The 25,207-nt window shown below is 32.9% G+C and overlaps 1 protein-coding gene across 1 annotated transcript; it reads right to left on the bottom strand.

Annotated features, from left to right (window-relative positions):
• Positions 1-163: 163 nt before the first annotated feature.
• On the bottom strand, positions 164-25,207 carry LOC143231127 (zinc finger CCCH-type with G patch domain-containing protein-like). The gene is made up of 6 exons (XM_076465755.1): positions 24,967-25,207; positions 18,202-18,296; positions 13,088-13,150; positions 10,611-10,768; positions 7,948-8,108; positions 164-317 (listed from the first exon to the last, which is right to left on the bottom strand). Exons 1-6 carry the CDS (start codon positions 25,198-25,200, stop codon positions 270-272), a joined length of 759 nt encoding a protein of 252 aa, XP_076321870.1. The 5' UTR covers positions 25,201-25,207; the 3' UTR covers positions 164-269.

Here is a 25,207-nt window from a genome sequence, read left to right as displayed (position 1 = left end):
ACATAATGTACAAATTTGTCTGCAAACTGCAGTAACAATTCATGTGAAACCCTAAGACTCAAATGAAATGCAAGTTAAAGACTTATGGTGCATTTCTTATCATGATAAAATGACTATATATCTATTATGATTTTGTTTAATAATCTGATCAAAGCAAGCTATATTTATTTTTACAAAAAAGAATAATGCTTATGCCATCATATTTACATAATTAAAACTATCTAAAGTGATGAATAGTGAATATATTTAGGATAAATTATAATTTCTTCTTACCCCCATACATAGCCCATTTTCTCCATTAACTGAGAACCAATTCCCTAAAAAAAGAAACAATAAAAGATTCATATATGGAATGCCATGACACACAAAATTACTATAATACTGATTCATAGTTATTTTACTATTCATAGGAGTGAACAACACTTAAAATGACTATTTTGTAAAAAAACACAAAGTGATTGATTTATATTATTCTGAATCATTTAGAAATAATAAAATCAAACAGTGAAAGTCATGCTAATTAATATATGGTTTTACTACAAGAAATTGCAGTTAAATATTAAAAGAAAACTGCTGAAAAAGTCAGGAATTGTTTGCAGAAGTAACACTCTTGAAGAAGTCAGAAACTGTTTACAGAAGTAGTGCTGCTGAAGAAAAAAGGAACTGTTTACAGAAGTAATGTTGCTGAAAAAGTCAGGAATTGTTTACAGAACTAACACTCCTGAAGAAGTAAGGAACTGTTTACAGAAGTAACGCTGCTGAAAAAGTCAAGAATTATTTACAGAAATAACTGCTGTAGAAGTCAGGAACTGTTTACAGAAGTAACACTGCTGATAAAGTAAGGAATTGTTTACAGAAGTAACACTCTTGAAAAAGTCAGGAACTGTTTACAGAAGTAACACTCCTGGAAAAGTCAGGAACTGTTTACAGAAGTAATGTTGCTGAAAAAGTCAGGAACTGTTTACAGAAATAATTGCTGTAGAAGTCAGGAACTGTTTACAGAAGTAATGCTGCTGATAAAGTAAGGAATTGTTTGCAGAAGTAACACTCCTGAAGAAGTAAGGAACTGTTTACAGAAGTAACGCTGCTGAAAAAGTCAGGAATTGTTTACAGAAATAATTGCTGTAGAAGTCAGGAACTGTTTACAGAAGTAACGCTGCTGATAAAGTAAGGAATTGTTTGCAGAAGTAACACTCCTGAAGAAGTAAGGAACTGTTTACAGAAGTAACGCTGCTGAAGAAGTAAGAAATTGTTTACAGAAGTAACACTGCTGAAGAAGTCAGGAACTGTTTACAGAAGTAACACTGCTGAAGAAGTAAGGAATTGTTTACAGAAGTAACACTGCTGAAGAAGTCAGGAACTGTTTACAGAAGTAACACTGCTGAAGAAGTCAGGAACTGTTTACAGAAGTAAGACTGCTGAAGAAGTCAGGAACTGTTTACAGAAGTAATACTGCTGAAGAAATCAGGAATTGTTTACAGAAGTAATGCTTTACATCATCAAAAACTTGCATCTCCCTCTAGTTAACAAATAAAACATCAGAAAAATACAGCTTATAACACAGAACCATTCCTAAATACAGCTTATAATGCAGAACCCTTCCTGCATTATGAAGTCCCCTGAACACTCTTTATAAAATAAATCAAACAGAGCACTAACTTGTCCATTCACCAACCATTTTGAAAGCTTTTTTTTTTTTCTAAAGACTACAACATTTAGATAGATAATTTCTTCCATGTTGTTGTTGGTAGTTGTAGGTGGTTGGATTAATCCACTGGCAACTCAATGCGTGATGATTTTTTGGAAGCAGTCTTTTCTGGAACACTTGAGCTCCTTTCCAATATTGAAGTTCCATTGACCAATTTCTCAGCAATGCACTTCCAAGATTATGAAGGTCACTGACCATGGTCAAGGTTCCTTCTCCTTTGAACACCTACTTTTGAAATATGTCCTCTCTTGCAATAAAAATTCAGCAATATCATATAACCTGATGGAATTCAGTTTTACAGAATAGCTATGATTTAAGTTTTTCTGGGTTGTGTACAATATCTTTATTCTTTAGATTAAGAAAAGCTCTTCCAAACAGCAATTCCTCATGACATGCTGGAGTCCCAGTATGTCATAGTCCCAATTAAATGAATTATTGTTATTAATTTTGATATAAGTATCTTACTTCTTAGTGGTACAATGATCACTGTCCTGGATTCCACTGAACATTTAAACTACAGTTAAGTAATTACCATGCAATGCACAGGAACTTCCTGATTATACATTATAAAGCTAACATGACCTTGCATCCATGTCTTCACATGAAATCAATTTCCACAATGCCTCCTTCCTTAATGTCCTTCACTCATACATCATGAGACAAAGATAAGCCTTCTATAGTCAAGGTAACTTTACGTCCATCTGCTATCTGCATCAATTCTTATTTTTTTCACCTCTGAAAGTAATTGCCCATTTTTAATTAACAAATTGGGACAAATAAATATAACTCTGGGAGCATTGTCAATCAACATTCTGCAAGGTTTTTCCATCAATAAACCCAATAGCTTGTAAATGATTTTACTCAAATAATCAATTTTCTCATTCATGGTACATTCAGTACTTTGACTCATGGATTCCCAGTAACACTTCAAACACCTATTATTCTGCAGTATATTGTTTTCCTTCTCTGCAAGTAGATATCTCATTAAGTTTTTTAAATTCTTCTAAACTATTAAGAACAGTTGATGTTTTAAAGACTACCGCATCTGATATCCTCACGACTTATAGATTGTTCCTTTAGTATTTCATCTAAAAACTTAACTAATTCAAGTTTCATCACCAACTGCAGAGCTTCCTTCAAAGATATACATCAACTTTGCTTCAACCTACTTCTTGCATGCTCATAATTTACATCATCTATAAAGTTGTTCTGTGGCAACAAATCAGTAATTTCATAAAGGGCATATGAGTTACATAACTGTATGAGCCTTTCTAAATGTTCTACAAATTCAGCTTGGGTCTCATCTTTAATCCAGAACTTTCAATACTTCTTTCTGGTGTGTTTATCTGAACTTGTTAGACAAGGCAGCTACCAATACTTAGTAGTTGTTACAGCTCTCAGATGGAAGGTTGCTTAATGTTTTCAAAATGGACCTTTTAAGGGGCAACAAGATAATGGCTTATTTTATATTCCAACTGTCCTTTCTTGAAATGTTTTCAAACTGAGTCTAGTATGACTTCCATAGCACCTTTCCATCATTGTCCTGTGTTTTCTCTACTGGCCAGCTAAATTACAGAACTGTGTTTGGTAGTGCCATGGCTGGAATATCCTTTAGTAGCAGGTGGTACAGCAATAGAGGAAGATGTGGACCAAATATATTCTCCTATTCCATATTTAGTGGTATATGATACTTTTGGTTGGAACTCTTGAATCAGTACAGAAAAAACTAAACTAAACTAAACTAACGTGGCAGGGGTTCAGTTTAGAGAGAGAGAAATCCGAAGAGTTCTCTCTCCAACTGGGGTGTTCAGGAACTTTGTAGTTCCTCTTCGTCCCCTTTAGTGGATTGTTATTAGGATTAAGTGGTGGTTTTTTTTTTTATTATTATTTTAATAAATTAATTATCGTTATTATTCTTGACTTTTTGGGTGGGGAATGTCTCACTAAATGGTCTTTTGGGTGGAGGCAAAGGTAGCAGTGGAAAGAAGGAAAGGTCGGACCTGTCTCAAAAGAAAAAGTTGGTAGATGTGAACATGAATGTAATTCATTCAAGTTCAGATCAAATCAAACGCCCGATTCTGGGTCTGGCAAAAGGTTGCCTGGGCTGGGATCTAGAAATCCAATGCCTGAAGATTTTGATGTGGGGAAACGGAGTACCCCGAGAAACCCACTTTCACACCGACAGGCGCCGAAAGTTTTGCCTGTCGTGTGCCCTGTACCTGAAAAAAAAGGAATTCATGTTAATAACATAGTTTTTATGTATTTAGATTCTTTGTTGAGTGGATTGTGATTCTTGAAATATGTTGTATGGTGATATGTATTTTGTTGGTGCACTTGATAATTTGTGTAGTGATGCCGTTAGTTTGTTTCTGTTTTCTGCTTTTCGATAATATTTCATTGAAAGTTCTGTTATTCTATCTCTTATAGTTGGTAAATTACTAATTTGGTGTAGATAATTTGTTGGTGTAAAAGATGGTAAACTGAATGCGGATTTTAATATTTTGTTTTGTTGCACTTGGATTTTTGGAGTGTGTTGTTTGACATGTTGTATGTTACTTGACATCCGTACTCTATTAGTGGACGGATGTAAGCCTTGTATATTTGTATAATGGTGTTCGGTGCGCATTTCGATTGTTTACCGTACAGAAAAAAAGTATGTCTGACTTTTTATATACTGCAAAGTATATCTTTGCATTTAGTTTATTCTGTAGATGATGTCTCATTCTGTCACTAGTGTTCATGTCTATATCAGTGATGATGTCTCATTCTGTCACCAGTGATGAACACTGTCTATATCAATGATGTCCTTTTACTTCAATCTTTTCATTATAGCCTATCCACACTTCTTCAGTGTTATTGTTGTAATCTCTCTGTAAATTCCAAATGATTTCATTGTTTTCAGTCAGATTGATTTTCAATCCTGTAAATAGTACATCCTCTTTCTTCTAATTTTATGTCACATTTCTTCCTGTTTTTGGTCGACATTTAATCTTGAATTTCCATCTCATTCCTTCTAATCTTAATAATTTCATCATCTCATATTTGAATCTCATTTTCATCACTCAAAATTTTATTTCAAGTAATTTCTATATTTTATTTTACTTTCAATACAGTAAAGATTTTAAAGAAATTCTTTTTTTCTAAAGTTCTTTTGAATTATTAGAAGAGAAGTAGTTAAATATCCAGTCCACTTAATGAAATAAAGCTAGTTTGTGACCTCTTTCTACAAAATTAATCTACTTTTAAACATTTATACCTTTTACAACAGTAAATATAATCAATACACATACTTGTACAAAGCAGCACAATCATTTTGCTTCACTCCACCTAACATGATCCTTCATGGATCTTACAATATTTATAATCTACCTTTGTTCTAGATATTTATAGAACTAATAGCAAATTAACATATCATCAGAAACTCACTGCTCCCTGTAATTGGCAAAAAAATTACATTAAAAACCAACACAGCTTATGTTACTACTCGGTTACTATCGTGTTACATCTATATAAACTTTTAACCATACTTAGCCCATTTTGTTTGAAGAAGTGAATGAACTATATTGTTTATTTACAGCTTTATGGAAAATGTCTTGAATGTATTTGTTTTTTCTACAAGTACCTGTATGCATTTTGGTCAATAATATTTATCTAGGTAAAAGCAATAAGTACTAGAGAAATGGCAACCTTTGGTGTAACCTCAACACTGCAGTTTGAGTTGTTTTGTTTACTGATTTCTCTAGATCTTTGTTATTTACCTTCACAGGTTTATTACTTACTCTATGTTGAACACTAAAGTTAGGTCTGCATTGCATACTGTCTTCCCAAGGTTTATTAATCTAGTAAAAACAACTATAATGACTCATCAATGAACATCTAAGTTTAATTTAAAATGTTCTTCATATTCATAAATGATGTGTCTATTAATAACCAAAACAACTTGATAAAAATGTGCACTTGTACATATTCATAAATGATGTGTCTATTAATAACCAAAATAACTTGATAAAAATGTACACTTATACATATTCATAAATGATGTGTCTATTAATAACCAAAATAACTTGATAAAAATGTGCACTTGTACATATTTATAAAAAAACACTTTTTCCAATATGCATATATCAAGAATGAAGATCAGAATACAAAAACCCCAAAAGATATTATCAAAGCATTATGGTACAGTCATCTTCACATTAATACAAGAGAATGAATGACCACATAAAGCTGTATAAGTACAATAGATGTGACACCTGGGTTGCCATTAGTCTATAAATCAACTTTTAAAATAACACAAGAAGGCAAACCATATATAACTGGATAAGTGTAACAGATATGACACATACGTTGCCATTAGTCTATAAATCAACTTTTAAAATAACACAATAAGGCAAACCATATATAACTGGATAAGTGTAACAGATATGACACATAGGTTGCCATTAGTCTATAAATCAACTTTTAAAATAACACTAGAAAGCAGATCACATATAGCTGGATAAGTACAATAGATGTGATGCATGGGTTGTCATTAGTCTATAAATCAACTTCTCAAAATGACACTATAAAGCAGACCACATATAGCTGGATAAGTACAATAGATGTGACACATGGGTTGTCATTTATCTATAAATCAACTTCTCAAAATGACACTAGAAAGCAGACCACATATAGCTGGATAAGTACAATAGATGTGACGCATGGGTTGTCATTAGTCTATAAATCAACTTCTCAAAATGACACTATAAAGCAGACTACATATAGCTGGATAAGTACAATAGATGTGACGCATGAGTTGTCATTAGTCTATAAATCAACTTCTCAAAATGACACTATAAAGCAGACCACATATAGCTGGATAAGTACAATAGATGTGACACATGGGTTGTCATTAGTCTATAAATCAACTTCTCAAAACATAAAGAAAAAGCATGACTACATATAGCTGGATATGTGATAAGCCATCATATCAATTTCACTGAAAATTATAAAAGAGCACGAGAAAGGAAAAACATTGCTAGATTTCAAAAGTGTTAATGACCAGGAAAATGTAATAGATGTGATACAGTGAGGATAAATGTCATAGTAGAGGTTTTGTAATTAATGGTTAATGAGCATTAGACATGTGTATTTGTACGGTATAGTTGTATATGGATAATGAAACATGACACAATGAGTATAAATGTTATATTAGAGGTACAATAATTAATGGTTACTCAACATAAGTCGCATGAGTTTGAATTGTATAGTTATAATGTAGATAAGGAAACAGATGTGATACAGTGAGGATAAATGTCATATTACAGGTAATATAATTAATGGTTACTCAACATTAGTCGCATGAGTTTGAATAGTATAGTTATACATAGATAATGAAACAGATGTGATACAGTGAGGATAAATGTCATGTTACAGGTACTGTAATTAATGGTTACTCAACATTAGACACATGTATTTAAATAACATAGTTATACATAGGTAATGAAACAGATGTGATACAGTGAGGATAAATGTCATATTACAGGTACTGTAATTAATGGTTGCTCAACATTAGTCGCATGAGTTTGAATAGTATAGTTATACATAGGTAATGAAACAAATGTGATACAGTGAGGATAAATGTCATGTTACAGGTACTGTAATTAATGGTTACTCAACATTAGACACATGTATTTGAATAGTATAGTTATACATAGATAATGAAACGTGACACAATGAGGACAAATGTCATATTACAGGTACTGTAATTAATGGTTACTCAACATTAGTCGCATGAGTTTGAATAGTATAGCTATACATAGATAATGAAACAGATGTGATACAGTGAGGATAAATGTCATATTACAGGTAATATAATTAATGGTTACTCAACATTAGTCGCATGAGTTTGAATAGTATAGTTATACATAGGTAATGAAACAGATGTGATACAGTGAGGATAAATGTCATATTACAGGTACTGTGATTAATGGTTACTCAACATTAGTCACATGAGTTTGAATAGTATAGTTATACATAGATAATGAAATGTGATACATTGAGGATAAATGTCAGAGGTATTGCAATTAATGGTTACTCAACATCAGACATTTATTTGAATAGTGCAGTTATACATAGATAATGAAACATGATACAATGAGGACAAATGCCATAATAAAACAATACCCCAGATACCTACTCTTGTGTGTCTCCCACATTTCTAATCCATTTCTATTAACCCCTTCCCCCCAGATACTTACCCTGGTATGTTTCTCCCATAGTCCTAATCCAGTTCTGTTTGTTTCTGATGTTATCCACATGACTTTTGGTACTACTTCTTCCTCATCAGATGACAATGAATTAGATGAGTGGATGCTATTAGAGGGCTGTAACTCATCATGTTCCCTGTCTTCTCCTTGAGCTATGGAATATCAGATAATGAATAACAGCTATTAAAATAACACTTAAGCCAACTGACTTACAGTTTTACAAATAAGAAATAAAGAATTTTGAGAGAACTCTAAAATCAGACAACTGTTGCTTCACAACAGATACTTAAAGATCACTGTTAAATTAAAATGCAAAACCTTCAAGAACTTTCTATCTGTCACTATCATTCTTGTGTTGTGTATATAAATTAGTACAGCAATACCTCACACAGTACAGCTTCAATCAGTACAGAATTCACTACAGTGTGGTTTATAATTTGCGACTGATGGTTCAATTAGTACTGAATGATTCACTATTATGCACCTATATTTATATAAGTCCTTGGGTCCTTTTTATTATGGCTGAGATTTTTCTAAAATTTTCTTGAATGCTCTCCACAAATTTGGTTCATTGCTTATTTTAGATCTTTCTGTAAGCCTATACAATGCACATGCACATTTATATACTCTACGCTATAAATCTGAGCATCACTTACTTCCAGTAGCAGGCTGAGTTCAGCTTTTTCTTTTTAAACACAGGTGTATCCTTTTAGCGATCTTTTTACAGAGATCCCTTTATTATGAGTGAAAAAAGAAAATGTGATGATACTGAGCCAAAGAAATGTATATGGCTGAGATTAGAACAGAAACTTGAAATCATCAAATGCCATGAAGATGGCGCTTCATTAGCAAATTCGTATGAGATAAAGGAATAAATGAATCATCTGTAAGAAGAACTGTAAAAGAAAAGAATTGATACAAAGAGTATTGAATGGCTACCAACTCTTTTGCCTCAAAAACAATCATAAAGAAAGGAGCTCTCAGATAGTGAATATGGAATATCAATCATAAAGAAAGGAGCTCTCAGATAGTGAATATGGAATATCAATCATAAAGAAAGGAGCTCTCAGATAGTGAATATGGAATATCAATCATAAAGAAAGGAGCTCTCAGATAGTGAATATGGAATATCAATCATAAAGAAAGGAGCTCTCAGATAGTGAATATGGAATATCAATCATAAAGAAAGGAGCTCTCAGATAGTGAATATTGACTATCAGTATGGATAGAAGATTGCAATCAGAAGCAAACTCCTTTAAGTCAAATGGAAATTCAAATGAAAGCCAAGAGTCTTTTCAACGCCCTTAAAAACATGATGGAGAAGGGGCAACTAATGAAATATTTTTTGGCAAGCCGTGATTGGTTCTTTCCTTTTAAAAAATGTTTGAGGATTCATAATGTTTGTATTGTACAAAAAAGTTCAAGTGCAGACAAAGATGCTGCTGAAAAATTTTCTGATAAATTTATAGAAATTATTGAAAAAGGTTGGTATTGATGAAATGGGTTTATTTTTGTTGCATCAAGTACTCTTCTGCCAATAAACACTCTCTACTCTGTCGTCTGTGCCTATGAAAACTCAGATCTGCACAAATCAGATGTGGAATCATCCAAGTAAACTTTACACACTCAGCTACCAAATCTTATGAATATTTAATAAAAACCAAAACTTTTACTTATTATTTTTCTTCATAAAATTATGTCTAAAAAGTTTCAGTGTAATGCTAAAACCTAATGTAGTACATTGAAAATGTTGTGGATTCTTAAATAACTCCAGATATGAATTAGCCTACTTTAATATAAATTGGATAAAGTGAATTTATAAAAACCACATTAAATTTATAATTTAATCATTTATGTTCATTTTTTACTGTCCAGCATCAAAAACGTTGTTGAAATTATTTCAAAAACAGTGCCAATATTAATGTACTTGGAACTATTGTGGAACATTTCAATAAACTAAGTATATTAAATAAAAATTATTTCAAATTTGTAATAATCATTTTAATTTAGGGGAAAGGGCTTGCCCCAATTTTTCAGTTTGGAAGTCTGGTCACCTAAATGAGATAAATTAACACTGGATATTATGTACATTTTTAGCTTTGGTTTAGGTAGGGCTACATTTTACCATACTTAAAATACTATTAATAACCAAACTTATAATGTTATTCTACAACCCAACACTGGTCCTTTTTAAAAACTTTGATAAGCTTTTGGTATGTTGTCATACAGAATGCCTACTAAAGTATATTTACATCTGCCTTTTGTTTACATCAATTGAAATTAAGTCCATGTACATGCACATTTAAACAGGAAGGTGTGTATGCATTTTCAAGATAGACAAAATCAAGCATTACTATAATACATAAGTAATACTTTGAATATTTATATCTAACTAGCAATAGCCATTACCAAGTATATGTTTTTGGTTCTGATCTACGTAACTAGCTTGTTTTGATAAGAAGTTAATATTCAATAAGCCTAATTACAAACCTAGAGATTGAAGACTAGAAGGCACACAACATTTAGGTCTAATTATCAAACTGAGGTTTGGAAACTAGAAAACATAAACTATAAATGGTAATGTTTCAATTACTCTGAAAATAAAGTATAACTGCTGCTTATTATTAATGTTATTATTAAATGAAACATTTTACCTTCTGGAATCAGCTCTTCCATATCTACAACTTCTGTTTCATCATAATAAATGTACTTCACCATATATTTGTGGTCATCCAAAACATCCTCAACCCTCGCTCTATACCATAGACCATCGGAATACCGTGCCAAACATGGGGCATCTCTTTGTAACAAGCTTAAAATAAAATGTCTTATTTTTAAAATGATCTAAAACAAACATCTGTTTAGCTACAAATTTCAAAAACTGTGATGAAATATGTGTAATGTATTTTATATAAACAAACCTGTATACAAAATAATACCAAATAACATTTTCTGTTACAAAATTCAAAACTGTAATTGATAAAGTACTTTACATCTTTGCAAGTTTTCAATCACAGAAAAATTAGGGAGCATGAGACAAAATATGTAGAATCACACAAATGGAAGACCAAGGAGCAATCAGTGTAAGATTGCAGTTGAACAGCAGTAACCAGTTTCAAACTGGAATACAGTACGATCTTGAACAATCACTGTAACACCTCAGTCAAACAGCAGTAACCAGTTCCAAACTGGAATTCAGTACAATCCTGAACAATCACTGTAACACCTCAGTCAAACAGCAGTAACCAGTTCCAAACTGGAATACAGTACGATCTTGAACAATCACTGTAACACCTCAGTCAAACAGCAGTAACCAGTTCCAAACTGGAATACAGTACGATCTTGAACAATCACTGTAACACCTCAGTCAAACAGCAGTAACCAGTTTCAAACTGGAATACAGTACGATCTTGAACAATCACTGTAACACCTCAGTCAAACAGCAGTAACCAGTTTCAAACTGGAATACAGGACGATCTTGAACAATCACTGTAACACCTCAGTCAAACAGCAGTAACCAGTTTTAAACTGGAATACAGCACAATCCTGAACAATCACTGTAACACCTCAGTCAAACAGCAGTAACCAGTTTCAAACTGGAATACAGTACGATCTTGAACAATCACTGTAACACGCCAGTCAAACAGCAGTAGCCAGTTTCAAACTGGAATACAGTACGTTCTTGAACAATCACTGTAACACCTCAGTCAAACAGCAGTAGCCAGTTTCAAACTGGAATACAGTACAATCCTGAACAATCACTGTAACACCTCAGTCAAACAGCAGTAACCAGTTTCTAACTGGAATACAGTACGATCTTGAACAATCACTGTAACACCTCAGTCAAACAGCAGTAACCAGTTTCAAACTGGAATACAGTACAATCCTGAACAATCACTGTAACACCTCAGTCAAACAGCAGTAACCAGTTTCAAACTGGAATACAGTACGATCTTGAACAATCACTGTAACACCTCAGTCAAACAGCAGTAACCAGTTTCAAACTGGAATACAGTACGATCTTGAACAATCACTGTAACACGTCAGTCAAACAGCAGTAGCCAGTTTCAAACTGGAATACAGTACGTTCTTGAACAATCACTGTAACACCTCAGTCAAACAGCAGTAGCCAGTTTCAAACTGGAATACAGTACAATCCTGAACAATCACTGTAACACCTCAGTCAAACAGCAGTAACCAGTTTCTAACTGGAATACAGTACGATCTTGAACAATCACTGTAACACCTCAGTCAAACAGCAGTAACCAGTTTCAAACTGGAATACAGTACAATCCTGAACAATCACTGTAACACCTCAGTCAAACAGCAGTAACCAGTTTCAAACTGGAATACAGTACGTTCTTGAACAATCACTGTAACACCTCAGTCAAACAGCAGTAACCAGTTTCAAACTGGAATACAATACGATCTTGAACAATCACTGTAACACCTCAGTCAAACAGCAGTAGCCAGTTTCAAACTGGAATACAGTACGATCCTGAACAATCACTGTGATGTCACCTTAAAGTAGTAGCATATTTATAGAACTGGAAAACAAGTTACAAATCCTTTCATCTCCTCTATCCATCAGTACAATACAGAAAGAAGAACCATTTGATCTCTCTTGAACTTTAAAGTTATTTCAACAGTCAAGCATGATACTGAACTTCTTATAAAACAAACATTATTTATACATAAATAATACACAACTTTCACTTCATTTAGCCCTATTTTAACTGTTTCAATTTTTGAGCCACATTTTTTATTTTTTTGTGTTATAATTGATATATTCAAACTGTTAACTTATGTATATCATATTTCTGTTGTAATTACAAATATTGTTTGTTTGTTCTGTGTATCTAGATTACAGATGATGGAATTTTGATGATTTCAAAACATTTAATAAATGCTTCATATTATTGAATTCATTTTATGCTTTGCCATTAAAGTTACGTTTATTGAAAAATTATTTGATTACTAGCATATAGTTTTTTGTACAATTATGAGAAAGTTGTTTATCCAGAAAATTAATATAAACAAAACCAGTCAAAAGTTAATTTCTAAGAAGTATTTTTTTTAAATTTAACCTTCCTGTGAAATTGTCATCAAATTCACAAATATGACAACATACCTGTAGTCAGGGTCCAGAAACTCTTGCAGTTGAGGCAGGTTTATGTGCTCTCCATGTGAGAACCTTAATTATTCAGAACAAGAACTCAGATATAAATAATAGACATTATAAAATTTAGTTTTAAAGTACAACAAACAAGTTTATAAATAGCAATACAGTTTATCACTTCCGAATATGACCATGTAGTAACACTAGATTCCAATACGACTATGTAGTAACACTAGATTCCAATACGACTATGTAGTAACACTAGATTCCAATACGACTATGTAGTAACACTAGATTCCAATATGACTATGTAGTAACACTAGATTCCAATACCACTATGTAGTAACACTAGATTCCAATACCACTATGTAGTAACACTAGATTCCAATACAAATATGTAGTAACACTAGATTCGAATACAACTATGTAGTAACACTAGATTCCAATACAACTATGTAGTAACACTAGATTCCAATATGACTATGTAGTAATACATACTATGGATACAGTTTTTTATTTTGTAAAATGAATATATGAACACTAGTAATTTATCACTTCAGAAAACAAGTGATAGAGTTTCTCACTGAAGAAAGCAAAATATTGGAATCTATTTCTTTTCACCTGAAATGTATGTGTAACAGAGGCATTCACAAGTACAGGGTTAAGTAAAAAATGAAGTGATAATAGAAAATTTTTCATTAAAAGGCTATACACAATAATGTGTGTAATTAAATCAAATTAAATATAAAAGACTGGTACAAAAACTGAAGTTCAAATGAATATCAAAACAATATAAAGGAAGTCCAAACTGACACTCTACAAAGACTGTTAGACTCTTGGTTGAGCTGAGATAGTTTAAAGAAACATCTATGAGAATTACATAACCTGCACAGAAGAAACAAATACTCTATGACTGGTACATAACTTTATATTGTATAGAAGAGACTGTGTGGCTGCTTCTCCTCCAAACTAATGTATACATTAAACTGCACAACACAGCAGCATTGATATTATGTTGTTTATAAGTAAAACATGTGTTCTGCATAAATAAACAAATACTCTATGACTGGTACATAACTTTATATTGTATAGAAAAGACTGTGTGGCTGCTTCTCCTCCAAACTAATGTATACATTAAACTGCACAACACAGCAGCATTGATATTATGTTGTTTATAAGTAAAACATGTGTTCTGCATAAATAAACAAATACTCTATGACTGGTACATAACTTTATATTGTATAGAAGAGACTGTGTGGCTGCTTCTCCTCCAAACCAATGTATACATTAAACTGCACATACAGCAGCATTGATATTATGTTGTTTATAAGTAAAACATGTGTTCTGCATAAAACTGAGCCACATATTTTAGTTCATCAATGCAGAGAATAAATGTTCTAATAATGTTTTTAAGGTTAAACATCAAGAAATAACTAATAATAATAATACTCTCTAATAATCATCAAAAACTAAAAAAATGAATATTTGAGTGCATCCTTTCATAGTTATTTTAAAATTAAAACCTACAGAAGTTAACATTTTTCTATTCTGAAAATGTATTTCTGATAGATGCCTCTGTACACAGAAATAACATATTCCTTGCATGTGCACCTGTGAGGTTTCCAAGCCACTAGCCTTGATCTGATTCATGTGTTTAACATGAGTTGTGCTAGCACATGATAACGCCATCATGCCATTATAGTCCTCATGAATAGTAATTCTCCTAAAGTATTTGCAATAAAAAGATAAGTTAATTCTTAGACAAAGCAAGACACAAATGTACACTGGAAGTACAGAGGGCAGGAGGGTATTAGTATTAATCAAAAATACATTTTCAGAATAAACAAATGTTAACACCTGAGACAGTAACACACCTCTGGACACAGAAATGTTAAGATTACACACAGAAGTGATCATAAAATCTTAAACCTAGATAAGCTCCATGCAAAAGGATCCCTATGATAAAGCCCATGGAGTGTGATACCTGATGGCAGGTGCTCTACAGAGGCACACCCATGGGAGAAGTAAAAGAGTCTGAAGTATTGTTAGGATTGGCAGACAGTGATAGTTACCAACCAACTGCTTGCACACAAGTGTGTAGTGTGGTTGGGGCTCAATCAAATGTTATAGTGTGTATTCACATCGACTCCATTGAACAAACCATGGTTGTATATTTGAATGAAAGGTTTCAGAGAAACCAGAGTCCTCCAAAACTGAAAGAACCTCTCACAAAGAGTGAGAAGAAGAAGCATGACTTGTGGTGACTGGACACTCGGACACTCCATTTCTGGCAGCAAAAGAAGAAAAGGTTAAATTCAGCCAAGATAAAGTAGAAGAAAATGCCCAATATATCAAATATTGTAAAAAAGGACTTGGATATTTGGACAAGCCACCCAATGAAAAAAGCTTCATGTGGAAGAAGAAAGGTGTGAAAGGTTTGGCTAACACCAGACAGTCATCCATATAAAAGTAGAATCTCAGATCCAGGTTGCAAAGGTGGTAAACAAAAGTCTTCATGACATAATTGAATACATAAGAGGCCAAACAATACCAAATGGAAGAGCATGAAACTTGAGCATGTGATACTGAAGGAAAAATTGCAGATAAATCTAGAAAATGGAGTAATCAAAATGTGGATGAAGGTGTCCAAAACACTGACATTGGTAATTCACAACCCAGATGAAAAGGACTACTAGAGACAAGAAATTCTTTATTCAGAATCATGGAATAGAAAGATGGGAGTAAAGAAAGACCACAGGTGAAAACTTAAAGAACCCATCTGTTGGTAGAAAACTATGACAAAAAGTTGGCAAACTGACACAGATGAGTACCCACAGGTCCCAAGCTGACAGGTATTCACTGACAAGACATATAACAGACCCAACAGTGGGTATTTGGAGTACCCACTTCAGGTAAACATGGGTACAGGTAAAATATAACAGTATGAAAATGTGGAACAAGAAGTTAAAGCATAAACTGATAGAGCTGAGGCACTGGTATTGGGAGGTGAAAAAGCATCAATGATACAGAGAACTGATGTTGGATCATTTTGATGAGTTTCCAGTGAATCAGGAACATAACCAAAGTCATCTGGGTCAAAAAAAGGAACCCGACAAAGATCACACAGATAAGGAGTAGGCAGAGTACAGAAAGTATCCCTACCTAACAAGTTTCAACAACGGAAAAACCAAATAAGTATGAATAGTGCAAAAAGAAGAGTGGTGCAAGCCACAGTGATTAAAATCCTTTACGCATATTATTATCAATCACAACTCGAACAGCACAAAGTTAAATTTACGACTGGTTGAGAATTTGTGATAGTAATTAAAGCTTTTAAAACAAAAGCTAAAATGATATGAAAAACAAATAAAAACGAACAATCACTAATCTTAACACACTGAACTTAGATAAGAAACCTGAACAATCACTAACCTCAACATACTGAACTTAGATAAGAAATCTGATCAATCACTAATCTCAACATACTGAATTTAGATAAGAAACCTGAACAATCACTAATCTGAACATATGGAACTTAGATAAGAAACCTGAACAATCACTAATCTGAACATACGGAACTTAGATAAGATATCTGAATAATCACTAATCTGAACATACTGAACTTAGATAAGAAATCTGAATAATCACTAATCTGAACATACTGAACTTAGATAAGAAATCTGAATAATCACTAATCTCAATATACTGAAATCAGACAAGAAACCTGAACAATCACTAATCCCAACATATGTAACTTAGATAAGAAACATGAACAATCACTAATCTGAACATACTGAATTTAGATAAGAAACATGAACAATCCCTAATCTCAACATACTGAACTTATACAAGAAACCTGAACAATTACTAATCTGAACATACAGAACTTAGATAAGATATCTGAATAATCACTAATCTGAACATACTGAACTAAGATAAGAAACATGAACAATCACTAATCTGAACATACTGAATTTAGATAAGAAACATGAACAATCACTAATCTGAACATACTGAACTTAGATAAGAAACCTGAATAATCACTAATCTGAACATACTGAACTTTTATAAGAAATCTAAACAATCACTAATCTTAACATACTGTACTTGATAAGAAATCTGAACAATCACTAATCTCAACATACTGAACTTTGATAAGAAATCTGAACAATCACTAATCTTAACATACTGAACTTAGACAAGAAACCTGAACAATCACTAATCTGAACATACGGAACTTAGATATCTGAACAATCACTAATCTGAACATACTGAATTTAGATAAGAAACATGAACAATCACTAATCTCAAACCACTGAACTTAGATAAAAAACCTGAACAATCATTAATCTTAACATACTGTACTTTGATAAGAAATCTGAACAATCACTAATCCCAACATACTGAACTTTGATAAGAAATCTGAACACATCTGTTAAATGTGATGCCAAGAAAATGAATGAAACTATCACCAATGATAGGAGTTACTGAGCATGTAGGCAGTATTGTCCTCCTATTCATGGAGAGCTGTGATTACATGATCATGTACCAATCATGGAAAGTGACAGAGGATGAAACATCACTGACATCGGCTTTTCTCCACAGTTAGTAAAAATACTTTCTCTCTAAAGCAAAAAGTTACAACCTTCCATGAGCTTGAATCACCTGCCAGACACCAGGTGTATTTACATCTGGCAGAATCAGAAGGAGACACAAGTTTAAACAATTTTTCAGCCAGGCCTCAGACACAAGAATATGAGAGGCACCCATACCACCCAAACACAGAGATATCAGCTGATTTTAATTTTTTCTCTGTACTTTAGGTAAGATATATACGTCAATGTAGACAATATGAGTGTGTTTTATATTATCATTTCAACACAGTAGAACATAATGATCATTAACAATGGCTTGTTTCTTCTGATATGAAATCTAAATAAAGAATATAAGTGGGAGTTATATCAAGGCTAGTGGCAAGCAAATATCAGAGGCATGAGTGTGAAAGAAAGATAATATTTCTGTGTGTCAAGGCAAGTTATCATCTCAGAAATGAAGTCATTAGAATAAATCCTCTTCTCAATAGCTTTAATATAATGAAGTAATAGGGTGTAATAATGAAAACATACCTGCAATTTTCATCGGAAAACTTACACTTTCCTTCAAGATAAAATGAACAGGGCTTCATGGCATTGCAGATTGGGTTACAAAACATTACACTGACCTGTATAAAACATGTACAATAAATAAAACAAGGGATTATAAACAACACCCATCTGCTTACTGAAGAATTATGTCTTGATTTTAAACTGCTATGATAAACTCCCATTAACTGTGACACAATTCACACTAATAGGAGAAATTAATAACAAAAAAAATGAAAATATAGCATTTTTAGCAGGACTTCTGTTGCTAGTGAATTAGATTTTAACTTTGGTTTAGAGACTTTTCAGCAATAATTACCTCACTCACAACAGAAATCCTTTACTGTGCATATCATAAGGATCTTATTGAATCACAGTCAATATGTAATTAAACTAGTTTTTATTTTTTCATGTTACATCATTTAGTATAGCATAGATATGTAGCTAATAATCGATGTTTTAATGATATACAAACTTGAAATTCTTAATTTTATAAAGCAATATTAAAAAAACTATGAATTTCCTCTAGTGTGTGAACTAAGACTTCTCTATATACACCTTATTCTATAATGTATTTATCACCCCTTCAAGAAATATGAAACGTAATGTAAGTTTCTTATTATAATATTTCCATTACTCAGATAACATACAATTTTCATAGCCTTCAATTTTGTTTGGTTACAGAGCCATCAAATAGAAAATCAAATCCTTCTTGTCACATTCTCTCTTTCAGGCTTTGTCAACAGTTCTCTCTTATGTTTAATACTACATTATTTTTAGCCAACAGAAAGCCAAATGACATATTATTTCACACAGTATTTTATACAGTAAAAAGTTAATTTCTCTTTTAGTATAAGCTTCATTTCCACAATGAAGAGATTGTACAAATTTGTAGTTATCGGACATTGTCTGCTTTTTGCATGTTATTATTCTATGTTCTTTGGTGTATTATTTAAGATCTCTGGTTGCAAAAAAAGTGACTCAAATTTAGGAGAGCTTAAAAACAGATTGGATGTGCCAGACTACATAACTGTAATCCAATAATACGATCCAAAAAAGCTTTTTCTTCCGATTGAAAAATATATTCATAAGTGAAATATGAAAATGTCTTGATATGAACATAAACATAAAATGAAAGGAATCTGTTTCAACTATGATGTTTGTAGATGCTGCTTACCTTTGGATTTACATACAGCTCTGGCTTTTTTTCATACTTTATGGATTTTAAAAAGATTTGAAGAAAAATTCTAAATAGTGGAGCCAAGTAGTTTATTTCTACCAATCAGCACCACCTGGGACATAATATTTCAAAATTTGGTGCAATGCCTAAAAGAGTCAATTTTACGTGAATAAGGGGTCTCAATTAAATAGAAATTATTTAGTGTGCTATTACCATTAATATGAAGACAGTAGGGTTAAGTGTCACTGATATTTAGTGTGCTATTACCATTAATATGAAAACAGTAGGGTTAAGTGTCACCGATATTTAGTGTGCTATTACCATTAATATGAAAACAGTAGGATTAAGTGTCACCAATATATAGTGTGCTATTACCATTAATATGAAAACAGTAGGTTTAAATGTCACCGATATTTAGTGTGCTATTACCATTAATTTGAAAACAGTAGGGTTAAGTGTCACCGATATTTAGTGTGCTATTACCATTAATATGAAAACAGTAAAGTTAAGTGTCACCGATATTTAGTGTGCTATTACCATTAATATGAAAACAGTAGGGTTTAGTGTCTCTGATATTTAGTGTGCTATTACCATTAATATGAAAACAGTAAAGTTAAGTGTCACTGATATTTAGTGTGCTATTACCATTAATATGAAAACAGTAGGGTTAAGTGTCACTGATATTTAGTGTGCTATTACCATTAATATGAAAACAGTAGGGTTAAGTGTCACTGATATTTAGTGTGCTATTACCATTAATATGAAAACAGTAGGGTTAAGTGTCACTGATATTTAGTGTGCTATTACCATTAATATGAAAACAGTAGGGTTAAGTGTCACTGATATTTAGTGTGCTATTACCATTAATATGAAAACAGTAGGGTTAAGTGTCACTGATATTTAGTGTGCTGTTACCATTAATATGAAAACAGTAGGGTTAAGTGTCACTGATATTTAGTGTGCTGTTACCATTAATATGAAAACAGTAGGGTTAAGTGTCACTGATATTTAGTGTGCTGTTACCATTAATATGAAAACAGTAGGATTAAATGTCACTGACAATTGACAACAAATAAAAACTCAAGAAGACCCAGGTAATTACTTTATTTCTTGTTTTCTATGTGCATTCTTTATTTAGTATTATACAAGCAACTAAAATGTAAAAATAAGAAACTCTTTAGGGTATTTAAGGTTACATGAGGTAAAACATATAATAATTTTTCACAATGCATGCACACGAACAGCTTGGAGTATGTCATGGGTAAAATAATGTAATAGTGTAACATGAGCAGCACATTCTCCAAGTGATTTACAATTTACATTATAATGCTATAATAAACACTAGTAGTTAGACATGGTTCAAAGGGCAATGAAAAAAATAAAATTTAACTATAAATAGTTATTTAGTGTTATGACTTTAAAACTATTTAGAATAAAAAAAATGTAGTTTCGTGTTACAACTTGAAGATCTTCTAGAGAGAATGAAAGGAAAATTTATATTTAATTTGATTTTTTACTGAAGGTTATGAAGTCAATCAAAATCATTAACCTTGTTTAAAGTTCGCATAGAGAAAATAATAATGTTTGAAATATACTTAGAAGGTCTTAGAGATTATGCAAATGTCACTTGGGAATTTTGATATACAGAAAAGTATTTTTAATCTTAATATGAAAATCATCTTGGAGTGGTCATAAAAGAGACTCAATACATTCACAGACCAATCTCTAGTAAACATTTCATTAAAAAGTGGTTTTGAGAACAAATGATTTGTAATGTTTACTAAATGTCAGCTAAACTGTGAGAAGACACATATTCTGTATTAAAAGATAGATTATAAAAACTATGTTGTCTGTCCTCAAGAATGAGCTCATACTGAGAGTTTGTAAGCAGTTAAATGTAAACATCATGAACAGACTACAACAAAGTGTGTATACACAATATGCACATGACCAAATATGAAAAGACAATATGTGCCATTTGACAGGATTTTCCAAGAGATGAACATCACGTTGGTTTTGGTATATCAAACTAAAACATTGTGACACTTTCACTGTGTTGGTGGGTGTCTTGAAGATAATTTGAAAGAGAAAGGAACAATTGACATGTTATGCTAAGCATAAGGAAAATGATTTGCAACTGTGATTGTTTTGATTCACAACTCACGAAACAAACCCGGATTGCTTTGATTCACAACTTGTGATACAAACCTGGATATTTTGTCCCCTAGTATTACACGACTTCCCACAGAAACCCTTTATTGTCAGAACTGTTTTAATTCTCTATAATATTTTCTGATTATTTCAGCTGATACAATACATGGTCTTGAAAAGGTCAATATCCTAGTTTTCAGCAACTGAAAATTACTGTGTTCTTCAAACAGCTATAAAACCAAATGGATAATAAAGGAATATTTTCTTTTTTTCTCTTTCCCTGCAATGTGGAGAAGTCTGTAGCCATAGTTATGATCTTTGGTTTTGAATAACTGTATCCAATACTTGCCAGGTATTTGATATGCTCAATTTCCTCTTCATCAGAAAATAATCTTTCGATACCTAGTGTACAATTTCTAGTCTCAACTAATCCAATGATCCTGTCTCTCAGGTACTTTCTGGAATAGGTTTTGGTTGCTCTAAGTCTCAGCAATAGAAAAATTCCATTTGCTTTGAGAAATTTCCATGTAGGAAATGCAATTGAAACATGCCAGAAAAAAGGCTAAATGTTGGGAGAAGCCAGATCACCTTGCCAATTACCAGAGGAAAACCAGGTTTGAAGACAGAGAACAGAAAGATCCGGATGAAATATAGGTGACTGAGGATGGCAAAGAAGGGACAGAGACAAAGGAAAAGGTAATGGAAGAGGAAGTTGGAGCTGCATAAGCCATGAAACTGTAGCTGAAATAGCCAGGAAAATGTTATCAAAATGACTGAATATGGAGTGTCAATAAACAAAATCACCAGGAGAAGAAGAATGAAAGAATGGACAAATGTGTAAGTTTAATCCTGGCTGAAAACATTAACAGTCTGAGTAAGAAGATGAGGAGCCAAAACCAAAGCTATTTGTTGTTAAGGGATGTAGCAAAAGCCTCAATGTGAGGAGTACCCCAGTGAAGTTAAAACCACTGGAAAACAAAAGAATTGAGAGACCAATCCATCTGATAAATATTGTCTGGAAAGGAATCCAGTTCATGGCAAATGTGAAAGCATCTGAAACATGACATACAATAATAGGAAAATTGAGTGTGTGGGCCCAAAGTATGAATACAGAGGGAGGAAAGCACTACCAACGGCAAGATGTTAATAGAATAACACCTCTTAGCTGCAGACCAAAATCCTGAATCTCACAGTTGACAAACCCATGCTCCCCATCCCCAAAGAGATGCATCCGTGAAATGTGATAAATGTGAGGAGAAGGAAGCAAGATATCTGCTGACATGTGAGTCATAATTAACCACCAACATTAATCAATGACACGGTGGAGTGATGATAACAAGAGCTGACAAAGGATCCTTGCAAATTCCAATGGTCCTACAAGACCCACAAAAGAGCCCACATATAATACTGGAAGGCTATACTGGAAGATCATATCCTCAGAAGCAATAGAACTCTATGAGCTTAACTGAAATGAAAACATACTGAACAAAGTGAAAGAGAAAAAGGGTGGCCCCAGCTGAGATATATGTAGAAAAAGAAAATTGCCCATTATAACAGCCCATTATAGCCACCTCCAGGAACAGCTGATAAAGATAACAGTTGGGCTTCTGTTTGGAATGATCAAACCTGCTACTAACTAAAGAAAAAGGAAAGCACAACCTAAGATAATGTAAGTGATGAACAAATGCTCTGAATGCTTGACATATAGGGTTGAAGCAAGTCTGAAGTGCAGTGCATAAAACAGAGAAACCACTTCATGGAGAACAAACTGAAGAGAGTCAGGAATGATGAAATATCAGGATATGCAAAGAACCATTTATGACATTCCTCTTTTTCATCAATAAACCTGGAGGAAAGAACCACCAAGGATGAGAAATGACTCCATGGTAAAATGGGGCAGATTGAGAATTATAATGAGGTGTAAAAAACCTTATACAGGTTGTAAGTCTCCAGTTTGGTGTAAGAATAACAAACAGTCCATCTCGTATTGCCTTGAACAGATGCAGGCTACTGGTAGGATTTCAAGTCATGGGGAAGGAAAAAAGGTAACAGGGATAAAGGAGATTGGGAAAGGGATTGAATGATACATCCATGTAATAAAACTCACAGAACTTGAGGAACTGTAGTGAAAGGTTGTCAAAGGATAACAATATAGTATAATCAAGCTCCCACTGGATCAGAACCCTATGGTTAGTCTTTGGCACTGTTGGCAACATACCCATCAGTGTTCAATAAAACAAGATAAGAAACCTCTTGAACAGGGAAAAGACAAGTATATAAGGATCAGGACAGGAAAAGATTTGGAGCATGCCATTGGTCCAACTAAAGATGAAACTGTCAAGAGTTGATGCACAAACTGCACACAAGATTACAATGTCATAAATGCATGATCAAAGACTTATCACCAAATCAAAATACAGAAATTCTGAAAAGAAAGAATTGGAAAGATTACCCAGAACAAGTTTTCACTGTGACCCAGAAAATCCCAACTACAGTGAAACCAACTGTATAAGACCAGAGCATAAGATGACAAATGAGCCATCACAAAGTAATAAAATGGGGAATTGGATAAAACATAATATATTTGAGAAATCATGTTGAAGGATGCTGTATTAGACATAGCTGATTCTACAGTGTAAAAAAACTATCAAATTTTTCATTGACCTGAGCAGATTCAGCATGTTTGGAAGGAGCAGTGGTTCACCCATGTAATGATTAATATCATGTTGGATAATAACAGAGAAATCCAACTTTGGATCTTTCCCACCTACAGCCTGTGAAAGCAGTGCTTGAAGTTTAACACCTGAGGTGAGAACATGAATCTCAGAATTCATTGTAGAAATACATTAATCAAACAAAATTATTTGATGTAAAATATGCAAGAGTGAGGAAAATAAAAATTCAGATTTTTCAAAGAAAAAATAATGATGAAGACATCAGCAATTAAACTTGAAAATCACACTTTATATAAACAGCACCAAAAGAAAAAATGTCTGAATATGAGTACTGCCAAACAAGAAATGATAGTTTGGTAGAACTGAATAGAGCCACATGCATCATAAGAGTCAAACTCTTATCGGTGAAGGGTTGTCACATGATGATTTGCATGAAAGATGCATTGAAATCAGTCAGTTCTAATGGAGGGAAAGATGGAAGGCTTAAGGCATGAGTTAAATTTTTTTTGTTTTTGTTTACTATAAAGGTCAGCACTGAACAAGAATAGCTATTTATGTAAGAAAAATAATGTAACGTCTCAGAATTATTATCTTTGTTACATGTAGGACAATGTTACATTCATCTGAGACTTTTTAACGTCTCAGAATTATTATCTTTGTTACATGTAGGACAATGTTACATTCATCTAATTTAATAATAAAGTTTAACAAGAGCTTAAAAATTATGTAGTTTGTTAAAATAACCTTTATATCCTCAGGAGATTTTGGAGAGGTTTCCTGTTCCACATGGTACGAAAGAACTACTGCATTATGATATGAGAGTTCACCCCATTCTCGACTAAATGGAGCTCTACATTTGGTGCCTGGAAGAGATGACAACATAACCATTATATCTTCATCATTATGTTGGCCTGAACTAGTTTCACTTTTAGGTTTCTGTAGATCCGAAGATGAAAACCCTTCATCTAAAGAAGCCATTTCTTCC

The sequence above is a fragment of the Tachypleus tridentatus genome, chromosome 1, assembly GCF_004210375.1.
Source record: "Tachypleus tridentatus isolate NWPU-2018 chromosome 1, ASM421037v1, whole genome shotgun sequence".
Taxonomy (NCBI): Eukaryota; Metazoa; Arthropoda; class Merostomata; order Xiphosura; family Limulidae; genus Tachypleus; species Tachypleus tridentatus.
Note: the sequence above shows the minus strand (reverse complement) of the source record. Positions and strands in the feature narration are given on the sequence as shown.

Coding starts and splice junctions, on each gene's coding strand:
- LOC143231127 (XM_076465755.1), bottom strand. CDS start 25,200: ATGGCTTCTTTAGATGAAGGGTTTTCATCTTCGGATCTACAGAAACCT. Junction 18,297..24,966: donor AATCTCCTGAGGATATAAAG/GTTATTTTAACA, acceptor TGTTTTATACAG/GTCAGTGTAATGTTTTGTAA. Junction 318..7,947: donor TATGGGAGAAACATACCAGG/GTAAGTATCTGG, acceptor TTCTTTTTTTAG/GGAATTGGTTCTCAGTTAAT.